Genomic DNA, 19,377 nt, shown 5'->3' on the forward strand with positions numbered 1-19,377 from the left:
AGAACTGTTTTTTAGTATGCACAGCTATGGCCAAGTTCCCAGTCTCCAGACTTGTGCCATTTTTGGATGGACTATTCAAGTGCCATTTTCCTTCTGAGGTAGTATCTTTGTTTGGGGCAATGGAGAAGATGGCTTTGGATTTTGATATTGTGATCTATAATATTTTGCTTGATGGAATGTGCAACTCTGGAAAAATGAATGATGCATGGGCTCTCTTTTCTTGTTTGCTTACTAAAGGGTTGCAGGTTACTTGTCGGACATACAACATAATGATCAAAGGTCTTTGTGAAGAAGGACTACTAGATGAAGCTGAAGACTTAGTGAGGAGTATGGAAGAGACTGGATGTGCACCTAACGGTTACACTTATAATCTTAGTCCAAGCATTGCTGCAAAAAGACGAGATTTCAAGGTCTAAGAAATACGTTCAGATAATGAGAGATAAAGGATTTTCTGCTGATGCTGCCACAACCGAATTGCTTATTAATTGCTTATCTGCTAACAGAGGAGATAATGTTTCCCGGAATTGTATTAGAAGTTTGTTCAAATTTAATCTCTCAATTCATTACATGTTGTGTCTTCATATTTGATGCTTTCAAAGTTTTTCATCGCCCTTGTTTTATGCATGAGAGATAACGAAAACTGACATTTGCTGAAGACGTCCTTTAAATCGTAGTTTTAAAATAATAATAATAATAATGAGTCTTTACCTGCATATTTTATTATGATAGTTCTTCAATTTTTTTTGAAACATCCTGGAATAGGGAGGACTTTAGGAACTTTTAGAAATTAGATATTTCCCCGTAGTATTAGTGGGGTTGTGCATCTATTTTATAGATGGAAATATTTCCTTGCGAGTTTTGATAAAGTGTAACGATGCAGCGTGTTATGTTTGGGTGCTTTATGCGGTCAACTTTAGGGATGATCCTTTGCAACTAATATTTCCTCGAATCTATCATTGATTCAATGACTTCTGTCTGGGTAAATTGAACACATGCAAGAATATGAGGAAAGGTGCAGCTAAGTGGACTAGAAGGAGATCTTATCCATTGAGGAAGTATTGTGTCTATGAAATCCTATGCTGAAAGGTGAATTTTATAGGTCTAAAGAGAATTTGATCTTTATGATGGTAATTTTTTACTTACCTCGTGTTAGCTTGTTTTGTGCTTTTTCCGCAGGTGCTTAGCTTCTTCATGGGTTTCAGTACATGGTATTTCCTACAGGTGTTTCTTGTCTGATGTACGTTTCAATTTCTATTTTCAGCTACAGGTGTTTCCTTGTCTGATCTTTATGATGGTAATTTTTTACTTACCTCGTGTTAGCTTGTTTTTGTGCTTTTTCCGCAGGTGCTTAGCTTCTTCATGGGTTTCAGTACATGGTATTTCCTACAGGTGTTTCCTTGTCTGATGTACGTTTCAATTTCTATTTTCAGCTAATGCTTTTCCCCTGTCTACTAGAGGTCATTTAAGAAAACTCGTTTAGCCCAGTTGCTTCCTGCTGTGTAATTTCTTAAGAATCAATTCATATTGTTGTGGCCATTGTATAATACTTTCATGAAAATTATTCCGCCGAGATCATCATCTCATTTGGGTGTTGTGATTGGCTCAGGTCGTATGATGCCAGTTGTAAAGGAGGAACGTTGAGGGCTACATTGATACTTCTATTACCAATATTAAGCCGTTCCATGGACATGAAGACTGTTGAATAATTTATCTGGGATCACTTGAAAACCAAAACACGTCCAATTTTTGATCGTTTGGTGAAACAGTAAATGCATCAGTATTACATTTATTCGTTTATGGATGAGATAGATATTAGAGGAGCTTAAAAGTAGGTGAGAAAATTCATAGAGCAACACTGAAAAGCTTTTCTGGAAAGGCTATGGACCCTGTTTCACTTATGAATGTATTGTACCGGAATATTACATATTTTATATTATAGGTGAGCTTGGCTGCCAAGTTTGAACTTTGAATGAATATCTTCATTTCAACAATGGGTTGGATGAATATGATTGCATGGCAAATAAATTGCACATTTTTTCGCTCCTTCTGATTTCAGTGGCGGACTGGATAATATGGTCAATAATTTTCACTCCTCTCTCTCTCTCTCTCTCTCTGTGAAAATAGTTGGCTTTTTTTTTTTTTTTTCACAAGAGGATTTTGCAGCCTCTAAGGATGACCTTACTATACAAGGAAGGGAATTTTGAACGAGCCACTAATCTTCTGGTCATTGTGCATCACTCTTACCAGTCAGGTTTTAAGCAAGTTATCAGAGGTATTTTTGATAAGTCTAGTTCTTTAATTCGTGTGATTTCCGCTATTCTTTGCTATTTTGAAAAGTATTCAAATCCTAGTTTTATTGGGGCTGGATGTCAAAGTTTGTGGTCCAACAACCTTAATAGCAAAGTTTTATGACATGTAAAAATGGAAAATTAGGCGTATTCAGTTTTTTCAGATTTCTTTGTTGATCTGGTGGGCAGCTTAAGAAGCCAAACCATAAATAAGTTACCTTGTTATAATTATGATCATGATTTCAGTCCACCGAAAAGATGCTTATCATATATTTCTTTTATTATAGTAGGAGAGTTTGAATCTCTTTTATATTTTTCTTCCCTCTTTTGAGAGTTAAGACTCACTCGCACTAAAAAAATTAATTCCAAATTTCAAAATATTAATATTTTTTATAAATAGTTTGTCTTTACTACATCAAAGATATACTTAATACTACCTCCGATCCTAATTATAAGAGCTAGTTGACTAATTTAAGAAGATTAAGAAAATAAGTTAAGTTAGTTATTTGTAATAAATAATTGTTGTTTTCTTAAAATATTCTTAGTAATCAAGTGTATTGACTAAAACTACCATTATTAGAAGAATTATTTTTTAAAAAAAATACATAAATATAAGAGACAAAGTGGATTGGGGTCTTATATTTAGGATCAAACTAAAAGTCAAACAGAATCTTATATTAAGGACTAGAGGTATAGTAATTGTTATCAAAGATATTCAATTCCAAATTGATAACAACAACTTTATATTTTTATAAAAAAAATGAATGACAACAACACGATAGAGAGCCAGCAATAGCGACAAACCCAATGCTCAGGCTTTCCGCCTTCAATCTGCAACTTCTTTTATCAAACCTATTTACCTCCTTTTTACTAACAGGATTAAGTACAGTGAAAATAGTTAATCCCTCACAATGTGATGAATTAAAATTTAAATATTTATTAGAAGATGTGTTCATATTTAGTGTCTGATATTGTTTAGATTGCCTATACATATTTAAAAAAAAAAAAAACCGTTTTTCTGTAAAACCAAAGAATGCGACAGAAAGAAAAGTTGATAATATGAAAAGCACTATAGTTACTTAAACATGACATTTCAGAAGTTTGGTTTCGGGGTTTCAGATATTGTTGCACAGTCTGCTTTCAAAAAAAAACAAAACAAAACATAGAATACATACGTGGTGGATGCTATCATTGGAATAGGAAAGATAAGTTTTAAAAGTTTGGCTTTATGCAAAATTGACAAATACCCTGAACAGTGAAAGGCCTTCTTATATACTTTAAATATTCAATCAATTAATTAATAATTCAAAAAATGAGAGCATCCAAAGTTGGAATTATTTTTTAATTTAATATTTAAATTAAATTTGGTAACTTGGGTCTCCAACCAGAACTCGCCAAATAAAAAGAGGACTCACATGTTAAAGAGCAGGCATTTATATAATACTTGGACTTTGTATAAATTGCATGGGCTTTAGTATAATTACATATATTAATAAAATACTAAATATAAGAAAAGGAATAAAATATCTTGGATATTGATGATGCTGATACGGTGGATTATTGTGCAATTGGGTAATGACATTGAAATGTAATGAAGTTGTGGGTGGGCCACCATTCACAAAATTAGTATTACTTGCAAAAGCAAGCTATAATTATCTTGTGTCCTAATTTTCATATCTTAATTGCATTAACTCACTCCACAAATCCAATTTTACATTGCCTAATTCACCAAACTTTAATGCCTAATTCATTTCTTTCCTTTAAATTTACTTCTTAATATTAATTGATAATTAATTACTTAATAAATATATGGTTAGGGATCTATGCTTGTAATAGGTCCCCTGAATGACTGCGGCTTCTTATCCAAGTGGGGCCCTTATCAGCTCAAATGCATTCAGCTAAAATATACTACCTCCTGTCCTATTTATAAGACTCTGTTTGTAAATTATAAATGGAGTCTTATAATTAGGATAGGAGGTAGTATAATTTTATAATTTTTTTTACATATATTTTATAAACCCCAAAAACTGAAGCTTAGTTTATTTTAGATTTTAGTCCTTAGCTCTGTATTCCTTCTATCCTAAACATGTGACTCATTCTTCAGTATAATTTATATTAGAAAATAGGTCTTATTTTTAGTATTGGAAGATTTTTTTTTTATCCTCCCATTTGTTATTTATGATTTCTTAAGTTGGTCTTTCATCATAAGATTCTCCGGGTACAAATTATAATTTCACTTCATTAAATAAGATATACGACTAATGGCATCGAGTCAAGTGATTAGGAATTTGATTCTTATTGAGTAACATCAAGAGTTTGAACTTTGACAATTAGAAAGATTACCCTCTAGACCTAACAACATTTGAATAGAAGGTATCATTTTTTTTTCCAAGGATGAGAAGTTTTATTTTTTTAAAAAAAATAAGATTTAGGCACACAATAATATATACTATTAATTTAGAAATTTTTTTAAATAAAAATCAGGTTGAATTTTATTGATTTCTAGATGTATTAAGGATTGTTTAATTATTCAAATGGTTTAATTTTTAATTGAAATTTTATTTAAATAAATTTATATTTAAAAATGTGAATATTTGTGGAGAACAAACACATAGATTTTTTTTCTTTTTGTGGTGATCATAATTGACTCGTGTATTATTCATCGTATTTTTTTTTACCTTCATTATTCATCGTATATGATCTATCAAAGCTTGAGATAAGCAATGCTGCTTTAGGGTTTCATGTGAGCAAGGTGGCAGAATTTATGAGGACGAACCCAATCTCATATTTTCTACTTGGAAGCTCCTTTATTTCGGTGCCCTCCTATTTTATTGATTATTATGATCCATTTTAGAAACGTACACCGTACAAAAACTGCCAGATCTAAAGTTCCAAAATACATCAACATTATTATTATTATTATTATTATTATTATTATTATTATTATTATTATTATTATTATAATACAGATTTTAAATTATATACCCTTTAAGTATTCAAGAATAAATAACCCTTATTTTGGACTGAGTTGCCTAACGATGGGAACATGGAAAAGGTTGTTGAAATTTGAAAAGAGCACCAAAGTTTCATCTTGAAAGTATCTCTTACCTTTCTTAGCTTTCAGCAAAGTATTGTATAATATCATATCATGAAATGAAATCAACCAATCCCACTTCTCATTCATTACCTACCATTCATGATGCAGCCTTTAGTCCGTCATTTTTGGTACCAAGTTGTTTATTTCTTTTTGTTGTTTTATTCTTTAAAAAATAAATAACTGAAAGTGAATATTTGATTCCAAATTCTTTTAGTTTTCCAAGTTCAATTCATTTCAGAATCTTGCGTTGCGTGTCTGAATGCAGTCTTCACACCTATGACTATTCTATAAAAGGATCCTCATACCAAGCGAGAGAGGCCATAGCCTATCAAGACCATTAGCCTCCATCCTCTGCTCATATCTTACTGATTAGCCCTTCCTTCTTAGCAACTCATAATGTCTCTGCTCTCAGATCTTGTCAACCTCAACCTCTCTGATACAACCGAGAAGGTGATCGCAGAGTACATATGGTAAGTTTTCTTCTCAGGAATATCTGTTTTTAACATATTTCCTGAACATACTCAAAACTAGGGACAACAGGACTCTTCTCTGTTTTTGTTTTTGTTTTTGTTTCTGTTTTGGGTCTGTTCATCAAGACTGTGATGAATATGTTAGCCTTGGGTAAGGTTTTTATTCTGATTCGAGGATATCCTCGTATTCAGCATTTCTAAATCCTCCTGTTAGTCCAATTGGTTCTTTTAGTCAATCAGGCTAATAAAATTGTACTAGACCACGTCTGATTGTTAAAACCATGTTCTGGGGTTACTCTGTTAACTGAGTTGACACATAAAAATTGATCCTTTATTATATATGAACAAACAGGATCGGTGGATCTGGCATGGACCTCAGAAGTAAAGCCAGGGTAAATGCGCTTTTTTTTTTTCCCTTCCCTTCTCTTCTATGGATGATTAATACTGTGTGAACCACTACCAAAACCACTTGAACTTACCTCTTTTTAAAATCTGGACTTTACAGACTATTTCTAGCCCAGTGACTGACCCTGCAAAACTTCCCAAGTGGAACTACGATGGGTCAAGCACAGGGCAAGCTCCTGGAGAAGACAGTGAAGTCATCTTATAGTAATGTTCATATACTCATCCTCATGCTGTTCTATCAGTGCTTCCTTATTACTCCTACAGAAACTAATGACTATCGTCCCCTTTCTGTTTGATGTATTGTCTCAAAGTCCACAAGCAATCTTCAGGGATCCATTCAGGAGAGGCAAAAACATTCTTGTAAGCTTGTCTTAACTTTGAAGATATAACTAGTTTATGATTAGAGAAGCCATTCTCTCAGAGTTATCTTCCATAATTTTGGGTGTATACTCACTTCCGGTAAAAATCTATTTATTAGGTGATGTGTGATGCTTACACTCCAGCTGGAGAGCCCATTCCAACCAATAAGAGGCATAATGCTGCCAAAACCTTCAGCCACCCTAAAGTTGCTGCAGAGGAACCATGGTACATATAGATATTCTGAATTTGAATATTTTATGAATAATCTCTATGCAACTCCACATTTTAGGCCTTCAAATATACTGAAATGCGTATGCAAAAAGGTATGGCATAGAGCAGGAGTATACCCTGTTGCAGAAGGATACAAATTGGCCCCTTGGTTGGCCACTTGGTGGCTATCCTGGACCACAGGTGCAAAAACTTTTCCATGTCTGTTAGTGTATATTTGTGGCTTTTTTCAGTTATTTAATTTTTCTTGCCTTGTACATATGTCATCCGCAAAAGCTTCAAACAGTTCTATTATTGGTTATATGAATAGAAGGTCTTACAAGAAGCGTGTCAAAAAAAAAAGAAGGTCTTGCAAGAAACATTGAATCCACCTCCCAACCAATTAGTGAATTGTCTTCTGCTGTTCAAAACCTGGGTTTTGGACGTTTCTATTGCTGTCCCACTGGTTACGCAATTGAGGGGCCATTTAATTATCTTCTTCGGGAAAATCAAAACAATTTTTTTCACATAATCAGATTAAGGCCCATCAATTCTATTAAAAACATTTCTAATGGTAATATGTAGCTTTTTCTGTTCAAAACTTATTAGGTTTTGGACATTTCTACTGCTGTCCCACTGGTTACGCAATTAAGTGGCCATTTGATTATCTTTTTTTGTTTTTTTGTTTTTTGGCCAAATGTCATTTGATTATCTTCTTCGAGAAAGCAAAAATGATATAAATATATATATATATATATATATTTTTCACAAGGTCTGCAACTCTCGGCATGCCAAAATTAAATTAAGGCTCATAAATTCTGTTAAAAGCATTTCCACTGGTAACATGTAGCTTTCTAAGTTGGTCGCACTGAACGCTTCTCTTTTAAGTCAATCAGAATTAAGCAAGATGAGATACAATGCATAGAAACTGTTTTGCTGAAATTGAAACAAAGGTTTTTCCAATGGTCAAACTTGGCTGGCGGGTTTCTGCATGAATGGTGGCTTGTATGAGTAAAACTCGAGTTGACATTTGAACAGGGCCCATACTACTGTGGGGTAGGTGCCGATAAAGCTTATGGGCGTGACATAGTAAACTCACACTACAAAGCCTGTCTTTATGCTGGCATTAATATCAGTGGCATCAATGGCGAAGTGATGCCTGGACAGGTAAACATCATCGCAAAGATTCTGTCTTTATCTTTATTACCCCATTAAAATCTCATCTTGTTTAAGATATAATGTTCCTTTGTGCTTATATAGTGGGAATTCCAAGTGGGTCCTGCCGTCGGCATCTCTGCCGGAGACGAGCTCTGGGTTGCTCGCTACATTCTGGAGGTAAATTTTAAAGCCAATCTCGTTAGCTCTCTTACATATGATTAAGATATAATATTGATGAGGATGTGTTGGTTTGTTGGCAGAGGATCGCAGAGATTGCTGGGGTTGTGGTTTCGTTTGATCCCAAGCCTGTTCAAGGAGACTGGAATGGAGCTGGGGCTCACACCAACTACAGGTACTGTCATAATCAATTGAGACTTGTTTTGGAATTTAAGAATGTCTGGGTTGGGATAAGAATGGATGGATGATAATGACAGCACAAAGTCGATGAGAACTGAGGGAGGCTACGAGGTGATAAAGAAAGCCATTGAAAAGCTTGGTTTAAGGCACAAAGAGCACATAAGTGCTTACGGGGAAGGCAACGAGAGGCGTCTCACAGGGAAACATGAAACTGCAGACATTGACACATTCTCTTGGGTACGTCCAATTGTTTCCAAGATTGATTAGCATATATGGAATCTGACAAAATGAGTCGTATTACTTATGAACTGTGTAGAATCTGAGAAATGTGATGTACTATTCATGAACAGGGGGTGGCGAACAGAGGAGCATCAGTGAGAGTAGGGAGAGACACAGAGAAAGAAGGGAAAGGATATTTTGAGGACAGAAGGCCAGCTTCTAACATGGATCCTTACGTTGTCACCTCCCTCGTCGCAGAGACCACTATCCTCTGGAAACCATGAACATCATCCTCAACATCACCACCATTAATCCTATCGCTCGTCTCTTTGGCTTTCATCTGCTTGAATTTCGTTACCATTTAAGATGTGAAGTGATATGCCACTTCTGTCTGTGGAGTTCAATAATATTCAGAATAATACTCTCTTCCATTCCATCCAAATTTTTATGATTTCTTAGAATTGCCTTCAACCAAAATTAAAGTTACTATTTAAGTTAAACGTGGAAGAAACAATGATCCCTCTGAAAATGAGTCGTGTGAGTTTTTTTTTTTTTTTGGGGCCAAAAAGTCATGTAAATTTTAATAAATTTTGTGAAAAGTATTGTATTCATAAGTTCTTATAAACAAATGGAGCCAGTAGTACCAATAATAATAGGGAAAATTACTCGTATGTATTGAAGAAATAAATTCAGTACGGATAGAAAGAAAAATTCATTTTTATAAGTCATGTTATTTTTATATCAAATCTACAAAGATTTAATTTTTATGTTTTATCTAAAAAAATTAAATTTCTTAAGAAGTAGCTTAGCCTGTCTGAGTTTTCAGGATTAGAAGAGTTATTTCTAATTAAGCATGATACTATTTTTCGACCCAAAAAAAATGAGCATAAGAACACGGTTTTCTATGTTCGGCTGACCTTGTCTTATTCCATCTAGTTTTTATAATAAATTTAAATAATTAAATGGCGCTATTGTTAAAAAAAAAATTAAATTAATTTTTATATAATAAATAATTAGTTAAAATTAATTATAACAAATGAAACACGTGTTTAAATTAAAGAAACGCATCATGATTACGTGGCAAGGCGCGCAATCATGTTCTCACTAACTTGAGTCCAATAACTGGAAATTTGAAATTATATGCATAAATTGAGAGCAAAATCTAATTATAATTTATTAAAATGTCATTATATTATTTTTTTAATGAAATATGTTAGTTATTTTTTAAGTAAGTATTTAGGCTCTGCCTATCATTATTTAATATATTTTTTAATCAAGGCTGAAATAATTGAAACAATAATGAACATTTCAATATAATTATAATATTTTAATCTTCATGTGAAAATTTACTTTCGAGGTAAATTAATTGGAGCTTGTTTATTTTTTGGAAAATGAAAACACCCCTGATTAGTCAAATTTCATTTCCTAAGTTTTGAGCTGAATAATACTTCATTTTATTTCAAAAACAAAGGGAAAGCTACAATCACCAATATCCTGTAATACCTGTGAAATAGCATAACAAACAAAGCCAATTTCAATTGAAAAGGTACAATCGAAAACAACTAATCATCTTGCAGCGGTCCCTTTCTTGCCAGAAATTGTTAAACTCTTTGCAAAACTAGCAACAGAGAAGATGCTGGTTGAGTTAGACATTCTGATGAAACCATTCTTCTCAAAACAACAGTTGCAATATGATCAGCAGCTTCATTCCCCGCACGAGCAATGAAGGATAATGAACAACCATGCAAAGAGTTCCAAAACATCACACCCTCATACAAAATATCTCTACTATCCCATTCACAACCTTTAACTTCCTTATTCTTCACTTTACTATAAAGTTCATGACGATCTATTTCTGTCACCACTTTATCTATGATCAAATCTTTAACAACCAAACTTGCCGTGTCCTCAGACAATACCCTACTCCTCAAACAATTACCTTCAATATAGGGAATCCACCTATTAGAGAAAACTTTACCCCCTCGTATCTTCCAACACAGACTATGGGAGTGTTTGGATAGAAATCAAACCATGGTTTCAGAAGTGTTTTTACGGATTACAAAGTAAATATGTGGAGGAGGTTACCTCGTTTTGCGGAAAAGTGCTTCTGAAACCACGGTTTTGGAGCACCCAAACAGGCCCTATGTCTAAGTAATTCCCTCCCTTCCAAAATAGCTGACCAGCCCCTAGGATTATTATGAGTCACTTGTAGTAATTCATTCTCACATATCAATAAATCCATTAAATTGATAATTTTTTTAAAATTTATCTTTATTAACTTTTTTTCTCTTGCGCCATTTACAAATTATTCTCACATCTCTCTTCCCTTTCTCCTTTTTGTAAAAAAAATTAAATAAAAGTAAAATTAAAAAGTAATACCCTATAACTGACTTATATTTATGATTAAAATTTTTTCCTATAAATAACTTATAAATTTATAATAAGAATTGGAGTGGTATATAAAAAGAATACTCCATGCAAAAGTGTTTAAATAGTAGTTGAGCTGAGCTATGAACTTATACTCATAGGAGTCATCCATAATTAACATAATTTACCATTTGAAGTTGAGTCTAGCAAAGGGATTAATTTCTCGCAACATGTAGAATGAAGGTTTAAATTCATACGGGAAAGGTGTCATATTTAGTGTCTCATAATACGTTGAACAATATTATATTCAATAGAAGGAGATCCGTGCCTAATTATAAAAAAAACCTAATCAACATGATTTAAATGTAATAAACATTTTTAAATTGACGAACTGCAGTCGTATATGCGTTGCAGGCTGGTCAAAAAAAAAAAAAAGTCGTATATGCGTTGCAGCACTTATTTTAAAAAATAAAAAAGGTGTGTACATGATTGTATGAAGATTTGAATGGGAAATTGGGCGTCAATTGGGAATTATTAATGCGACTAAATCAGCACGTTTGTACAGCGACGCGGGAAGGTTGGTAAAAATGGAAAAAAAAAAAATTACAATTAGTCCCACTCAAAGAAATTAAATATAAAAAAATCCCTTAAAATCATGAAATTATTCTGAAATCCCAAGACACCTTATTATAATAAATTTTATTTGTTTAATTACCAGATTATTTTTTTTTAAGTTTGTATTGACAACTAAAAAAAACAATAGTTGACAATTTAGGGTGTAAGGATTGACAACTATCGCAGCAAGTATTGACAACACATTTTCTTAGTATATCACAAAATTTAATACATTAGTTCTTAATACCTGCCGCGATAGTTGTCAATCCTTGCACCCTAAGTTGTCAATCACCGTTCTTTCAGTTATCAATACAAACTTAAAAAAAGGACAATTTAGTAATTAAACAAATAAAATTTATCGTAATAAAATCCTTTAGGACTTTAGAATAATTTCATTATTTTAAGGGATTTTTTGTATTTAATTCCCTTGAGAGATTTTGTGATGTGCTGAGAAAATGTATTGTCAATACCTGCCGCGATAGTTGTCCATCCTTGCATTCTAAGTTGTCAACCATTACTCTTTTAGTTGTCAATACAAACTTCCAAAAAAGAAGAAGGGTAATTTGATAATTAAACAAATAAAATTTATTATAATAAAGTTACTTGAAATTTCAGAATACTTTCATGATTTTAAGATTTTTTTTGTATTTAATTCCCTTGGATGGGACCTCATTGCAATTTTTCCCAAAAAAAACACAGGAAGGATTACTATTCACTTAGATAAAATGGAAAGATTAAAAATAAACGGATTATACTACAAATTTGTTTTGAAAGTTTTTATTTAGGAGTACTAGGTAATTAAATATTTTTTTATGTAAATTTGCTACATCATTAGCCTTTACCATTAAAACTATTAACGACCCAATATCACTATTTTAATTACTAATGTTAATTTCTTAATGATATAGAGTAATATTTCTATGATTAAAACTTTGAGTGGCCAATGATCCTGAGCGAAAATTTAAAAAATAAATTTACACTTTATGCCGAAATGAAACAACACAAACAATAATACAGCAAAAACAATTTTTCCTTTTTTTGGGGGGTTGTTAGAAGTAAATGAGATGTCACTTCTTTTTTTTTCCTTCCCAAATAAACCAACACACCGTTATTTCATACCTGACCTATGAAAAGGGAGAAGACAATTGGTGGACAAAATTATGACGATAGATCAACTTCAAAAATGGAAAATGTTGGAAATAATATTCATGTAATTCCGCTAATTGTGACTCCGGAGATGTGAATATTTGGTGAGAACAAACACAGAGATATCTTTTGTACCATAATTGACTCATTTATTATTCATCCTATCTGATCTATCAAAACGAGGCCATGAGCATGCTGCGCTAGGGTTTCTTCATCTTGTGACGCGGCCGGAACTTATCTATCTCTGTATTTTTTTCTAATAAAAAAAATTATATAAAGTGAAGAAAATTATACAATTAGGAGAGAGGCATTATAGAATTTGAAAAATGAGAAATTAATAAAACATTAGTTTTGTAAAAAGATTCACGAGGGGGGAAAAAATTAAAGCAGTATCTAAAACCTAATACTTTATAGGAGCTGTATAGCCAACTTAATGAAATTTAAAAAATTAGATATTGAAAGTGTCCCTTCAAATTATTTGCTTTAAAATCTAATACTTTAATTTAAAAAAATTATTAATTAAGAAAAGACAAATTGGATGGATCTTAAATTGAAAGCCAACGTAACTTGCTCTTATATTTAAGATAGGATTAATTAATCCGTAAGTCCTTATAGTTTCAACGAATTTTGAATCAGGTCCCTATAGTTTTTTTTCTTTTTATCCAGTCCTTATACTTTTATCTTTTTTTAATTAGGTCCTTGTATTTATTTTTCTTTTAATTAAGTCCTTATAATTTCACTAAATTTTTAATCAGGTCCATGTAGTTTTAATTTTTATTTATTAATTAAATATAAGCTTAATTAAATAGATTAATAATGAAATATAAAATATTAATAATTAAATTAAATTAATAATTATGTAATAAAAAAGTAATAGAATTAATTAATTCAGGAAATTTTTTTAGAACAATTAATTTTTTTCTGAAAAAATTAAAATCATTATAATAATTCAATATCTTTAGAATATTATTGTTTATAAACTAATATTAAATAATATATACTATTTTATGTTTATATAATAGTACTATTAGAATTTATAAAATAAAGAATAAAAAATTCAGGGACTTAATTTAAAATAAGGTGAACTTATAAGGACTTGATAAAAAGAAAAATAAATATAAGGACCTAATTAAAAACAGGTAAAAGTATAAGGACCTAATAAAAAGAAAAAAAACTGTAAGGATCTGATTCAAAATTAGTTAAAACTATAAGGAGCTGGGGATTAATTATCCATTTAAGATATTATACAATACTCCCTCTGATCTTAAATATAAAACCCATTTTGTAGTGTAAAATGGGTTTTATATTTAGGACCGGAGGAATATCATATTAGGAAATGAAACCAATCCAGCCTCTTATTTGTCACTCACCATTCATAATGCAACATTTAACCCGTCATTAGGTCGTATTTCTTTTTGTTATAGTCTCGTAATTGTTGGGGATAATATGAGAATGGAACCAGCCACAAAATCTGACGAATTGAAATCATTGTAAACAAAAACAAAACAAAAAAAAGTCAAACAAATGACATCGGAAGGTCGCTCTTCTTTTGGTCTAAAGAAAAGATTGGGTAGAATCCAAATTAATAAATTAAAAAAAATAAAAAAAAAGGGGATCAAACTTCACAATTTTCCTATTGAATTCCTATTTCCCCCTTTTTAAAACAAATCCAGACCCTTTTTTTTTTTTTTTCATTTTTCACGTTTTAACTCATTTCATAACCTTGCCTTTAACACCGACACCCCCCAAAAAAAAAAAAAAAGACTACTCTATAAAAGGATCCTCATGTCCAGCGTAAGAGTCCATAACCCGTCAAGATCATAGGCTATATATCAAGATCTTAGCTTCTATCCTCTTTCTGATAAGCCCTAAGAAACTAATAATGTCTTTGCTCTCAGGTCTCATCAACCTCAACCTCTCTGATACAACTGAGAAGGTGATTGCAGAGTACATATGGTAAGTTTTCTTCCTACGGGAATTATAGTATTATAACGTTGATAATTAGATTTATTATGAATCTATTTCTTATATATTATTATATAATTTCTTTTTTTATTAAATTTTTATTTAATTATTATGTCACTATTGTGATTGCATAGAATATGTTAGCTTTGATTAAGGATTTAATTATAATCCAAGGGTATTCAAATCTTGAGCATAGATACGAGGGCTGTTCTGTGAATAGGATGGGACTAGGACAATCCTGTCGCAATCTTACCCTCCTAAATAAAGATGGAATGCTTTGTTTTTTGTCTCATATTTCGTGGCATCCTAAGAGGGTTACAGTTCTGATCGGCCTGGATAAAACGAAAAGTCCAGCATAGTTTTTTTTTTTGTGTGAGTGAAAGTTTTTTTTTTTTAAAAAAAGGACCTTGATAAAGCTTTGCTTCACATTTATCAAATATCACCGACTTGCAGTTTGAGCATTTGTTTTTCTGGTTAACGTATACATATCTCTGCTTTTCCAATCAATACATAAGAGCAGCCATGGATGCAATAGCCCTTAATCCCCGAGGCAAGTTGACTGCTACCGGGCTAACGGATAAAATATTAATATTTTATAACACAAGTATATTGCTCTTTCTGTTTTTATATACGACATAATTATTAAGTTGTTTTTTTTAAAATTTACGATCTATTTTTATATCTATCAATTTATTTTAAATTATCCATACAAATACTCTTTCAAGTATAATAAAAAGGATATTAAGAAAGATGATTATGATATTTTAAGAAAAACATGTCATATTTTTTATAATCAACTAACTTACCTAACTTTTTAAATCTAATAAATTAGTTAAATAAATTTTATATTAAGAACCGGAAAAGTACTTGTTTTTTAAATCTCGGTAAGATGTCTAACTCTTTTGGGCCAAAAAAAGAAAGAAAAGAAATAAAGATATCTGACTTTGATCTGAAGCATCAGTTATGTAACCAATGATTTAGCACTGTTTGTTTCTGTTTTTTCTGTTCAGAACAATTTTATAAAATTGTCTTTTAAAACACGTTTTGAAAACCAAAAAAAAAACTAAAAAAATATGTTTGGATAATTGTTCTAAAAAATTAAATTTGAGAATAAACATATTAAGATTGGAGAGTGAAACTTCGATAATAACTTAAATTCTCAAATAGAGAAATAGCTACTAAGTAGAAAACAAAAGATTTCCAATTTTTTCAATTAAAAAATAAAAAATACGGAAATAAAAAATGCAACAAAAAATTGTTCTGGTTTTTTATGCTTTGTTTGGATGGAAAGAAAAGGAGGCAGGAAGGAAAACTAGAAAGGAAAATGAGGAAAGAAGTGATTTTTCTCTTATTTGCATGAGGGAAAAAAAGTAGAAGGAAAGAAAAGTTGGAGAAAAAATGAGGTGGGTCCCACAGTCCATTTTCCTCTCAACTTTTCTCTTTATATATAAAGAAAAAATGAGAAGAAAACATATTTTGCCTCTCTATCATTGCGTATGTTTTTTTAACAAAATAATACCTATTTATTTTTTTTCATTTTTCACTTTATTTATTATTATAAAGTCTTTCTACTGTGTTTGCTTGATTCAAAAATAAAATAACTAAAATTGTAAAAATCCTTCTAAAATGAATTAAAAAGAAAAACAAGTAGAGTTGTTATTTTAGTTTTTTTAACATTACATTACCCAAAATGTTACCATTTTTTCTCTTTTTACAAAATTATTTGATATTAAAATATAATAACATGATAATATATCTTTATCAAATAATTTGATTTTAAATTATATGATTTTGTTAATGTAAATATGGTTTTTCATTATGATATTTAATTTGATTTTAATCAATATATATTTTGATATAACAAAAATGGTATTTTGGTCATTTATATATTTACTCATTTTCTTTTCTTTCTGTTTTCTTTTATCCATCCAAACAGAAGTAATAATTTTTTTCTCTCCAATTTCTCTATTCTCATTTTCTTTCCTCTTAACTTTTCTTCCCATCCAAACATAGGGTTAGTTTTTTAAAACTGATTTCTGTTTTTTTTAAAAAACCACCTGAGTAACATAAATTGCCCAACAAATTTTTTTACTTTTTTGTTTTTAAAAATAACAAACTATTTTCAAAAAAAACAAACACGATCTTAATCTTTTGATTGATCACTTTCATTACTCCATCAATAACGTAAGTACTGGATAGATAATAATACTAAAAAAATTTAAAAAATATACAGAGAGTCACATACTCTTGACGGGATGGAGCATCCTAGGGTCATGTCGACTCCTTTGCCCTGTGTCGTCGACCTTCTGACGGTCCGAAAGGACCCGTCCCGTTACAAAAAATGGGGACCAAGGCGAGGCAGTTGGACGGGTTCAAGATGAACAGCCTCAGTCCTCAGACACATTCAAGTGTTGAGCATTCTTCTTTTGATTTGGTTTCTTCTCCCCCTGTTAGTCCATTGGGTTCTCCAGGCTGAAAATCATATTGGACGATGTCTAATTGTTAAAATCATGCTGTGGGGTTGATCTGTTTACCGGGAAGACGCATAAAAATTGATCCTTTTTTCACATGTAAACAAACAGGATCGGTGGATCTGGCATGGACCTCAGAAGTAAAGCCAGGGTAAATGCTTTTTTCTTCTAAGGATGATTGATACTGTGTGAACCACTGGCAAAAGCCACTTGAACTCACCTCACTGTAAAATTTCAACTGTACACAGACTATTTCTGGACCAGTGACTGACCCTGCAAAACTTCCCACGTGGAGCTACGATGGGTCAAGTACAAAGCAAGCTCCTGCAGAAGACAGTGAACTCATGTTATAGTATGGTTCATATGCTCATCCTCTTGCGGTTCTATATGTTCTTATTGCTCTTACAGAAACTGATGAGTATAGTTCCCTTTCTGTTTGATGTATTGTCTCAAAGTCCGCAAGCAATCTTCAGAGATCCATTCAGGAGAGGCAAAAACATTCTTGTGAGCTTTTCTTAACTCCTGAAGGAATAACTGGTTTATGATTAAAGAAGCTATTCTTTCTGAGTAGTAAATATTCACTTACTGGTACAAATGTATTCATTAGGTGATGTGTGATGCTTACACTCCAGCTGGAGAGCCCATTGCAACCAATAAGAGGTATAATGCAGCCAAAATTTTCAGCCACCCTAAAGTTGTTGCAGAGGAACCATGGTACAAATACATATTCTGAATTTGAATATTTATGAATAATCTCTCTGTAAAACTGCCTTTTTAGGGCTTCAAATATACTGAAGTTCAAATGGAAACAGGTATGGCATAGAGCAGGAGTATACCCTCATGCAGAAGGATACAAATTGGCCCCTTGGTTGGCCACTCGGTGGCTATCCTGAACCACAGGTACAAAAACTTCTCCATTCCCATTAGTGTACAAGTTTTCTAATGGTCAAAACTTGCCTGGCGGGTTTCCGCACAAATGATGGCTTGTATCGTATGAGTAATCTTGAGCTGATATTTGAACAGGCCCATCCTACTGTGGGGTAGGTGCAGATAAAGCTCAGGGGCGTGACATAGTAAACGCACACTACAAAGCCTGTCTTTATGCTGGCATTAACATCTGTGGCATCAATGGCGAAGTGATGCCTTCCCAAGTAAACATCATCACAAGGATTCTATCTCTATCGTTACATGCACCTCAGTACAATCTTGTTTAAATAATGTGCTTGTGTGTTTATATAGTGGGAATTCCAAGTTGGTCCTTCAGTTGGCATCTCCGCAGGAGACGAGCTCTGGGTTGCTCGCTACATTCTAATGGTAAATTTCAAAGCCAGTCTCATTAAATTACATCTTTTGCATATGATTAAAGTTAATGAAGTTATAAATATTAATAAGGATGTGTTGGTTTGTTGATAGAGGATCGCAGAGAGTGCTGGGGTTGTGGTATCTTTTGATCCCAAGCCTGTTGAAGGACCTTGGAATGGACCTGCCGCTCACACCAACTACAGGTATTTTCATGACTAGTTGAGACTCGTTTTGAACTTTAGGAATGTTTCGACATGTGATAAGAATGGATGGACGACAATGACAGCACAAAGTCAATGAGAAATGAGGGAGGCTATGAGGTGATAAAGAAGGCCATAGAAAAGCTTGGATTAAGGCACAACGAGCACATGGCTGTTTATGGGGAAGGAAACGGGAGGCGTCTCACGGGGAAACATGGAACACCACATATTAACACTTTCTCCTGGGTAAGTCTAATTGTTTAGAAAATTGACTAGTATATATAGCTTCCACGTGTTGTTATTGCATAGAATCTGAGAAATAATGAATGGTATTACGTGTTATTAGGGAGTGGCGAACAGAGGAGCATCAATAAGAGTAGGAAAAGACACAGAGAAAGAAGGCAAAGGGTACTTTGAGGACAGAAGGCCAGCTTCTAACATGGATCCCTATGCCGTCACCTCCATCATCGCAGAGACCACCATACTCTGGAAACCATGAACATCATCCTCAACAACACCAACGTTGATTGTCCATGTGTGTCTTGTCTCTTTGTCTGTCAACTGCTTGTTTCATTACCATTTGGCTCGTATTTGGAACACCCTCGTGATTTGAAAATAAGGCCTCTTACGGCGCTTCACATTCATCCATTAATAATAATGATTGACTTATTCTTGGTTCATTTTCCATTATCACAATTCACAATCGGGATGTGTCAAGGCACCTTTTTCTCAGACTGGGTTGTACTCCTT

At 32.5% G+C, this 19,377-nt stretch overlaps 1 protein-coding gene, 2 long non-coding RNA genes and 1 pseudogene across 4 annotated transcripts; 3 read left to right on the forward strand and 1 right to left on the reverse strand.

The window, feature by feature from the left end:
- Nucleotides 1–737: 737 nt before the first annotated feature.
- Nucleotides 738–1,366, reverse strand: LOC114719929 (uncharacterized). The gene is made up of 2 exons (XR_003737946.1): nucleotides 1,311–1,366; nucleotides 738–1,143 (listed from the first exon to the last, which is right to left on the reverse strand). It is a non-coding gene; the product is annotated as an uncharacterized LOC114719929 (long non-coding RNA).
- LOC114719918 (uncharacterized) lies at nucleotides 1,001–2,021 on the forward strand. Of its 2 annotated transcripts, XR_003737942.1 has the most exons (3): nucleotides 1,001–1,086; nucleotides 1,177–1,221; nucleotides 1,607–2,021. It is a non-coding gene; the product is annotated as an uncharacterized LOC114719918 (long non-coding RNA). The 2 variants fall into 2 exon arrangements; XR_003737945.1 differs by lacking the exons at nucleotides 1,001–1,086; nucleotides 1,177–1,221 and adding an exon at nucleotides 1,290–1,389.
- Nucleotides 2,022–5,638: 3,617 nt separating this feature from the next.
- LOC114719909 (glutamine synthetase cytosolic isozyme 2-like) lies at nucleotides 5,639–9,019 on the forward strand. The gene is made up of 11 exons (XM_028905485.1): nucleotides 5,639–5,855; nucleotides 6,208–6,247; nucleotides 6,361–6,464; nucleotides 6,572–6,620; nucleotides 6,739–6,845; nucleotides 6,944–7,031; nucleotides 7,866–7,994; nucleotides 8,088–8,162; nucleotides 8,246–8,337; nucleotides 8,420–8,579; nucleotides 8,693–9,019. Exons 1-11 carry the CDS (start codon nucleotides 5,782–5,784, stop codon nucleotides 8,843–8,845), a joined length of 1,071 nt encoding a protein of 356 aa, XP_028761318.1. The 5' UTR covers nucleotides 5,639–5,781; the 3' UTR covers nucleotides 8,846–9,019.
- Nucleotides 9,020–14,571: 5,552 nt separating this feature from the next.
- LOC114719894 (glutamine synthetase nodule isozyme-like) lies at nucleotides 14,572–19,126 on the forward strand (annotated as a pseudogene).
- The last annotated feature ends 251 nt before the right edge of the window (nucleotides 19,127–19,377 follow it).

Source organism: Neltuma alba, unplaced genomic scaffold (assembly GCF_004799145.2).
Source record: "Neltuma alba isolate B1F8T4 unplaced genomic scaffold, ASM479914v2 tig00002195_pilon, whole genome shotgun sequence".
NCBI lineage: Eukaryota > Viridiplantae > Streptophyta > Magnoliopsida > Fabales > Fabaceae > Neltuma > Neltuma alba.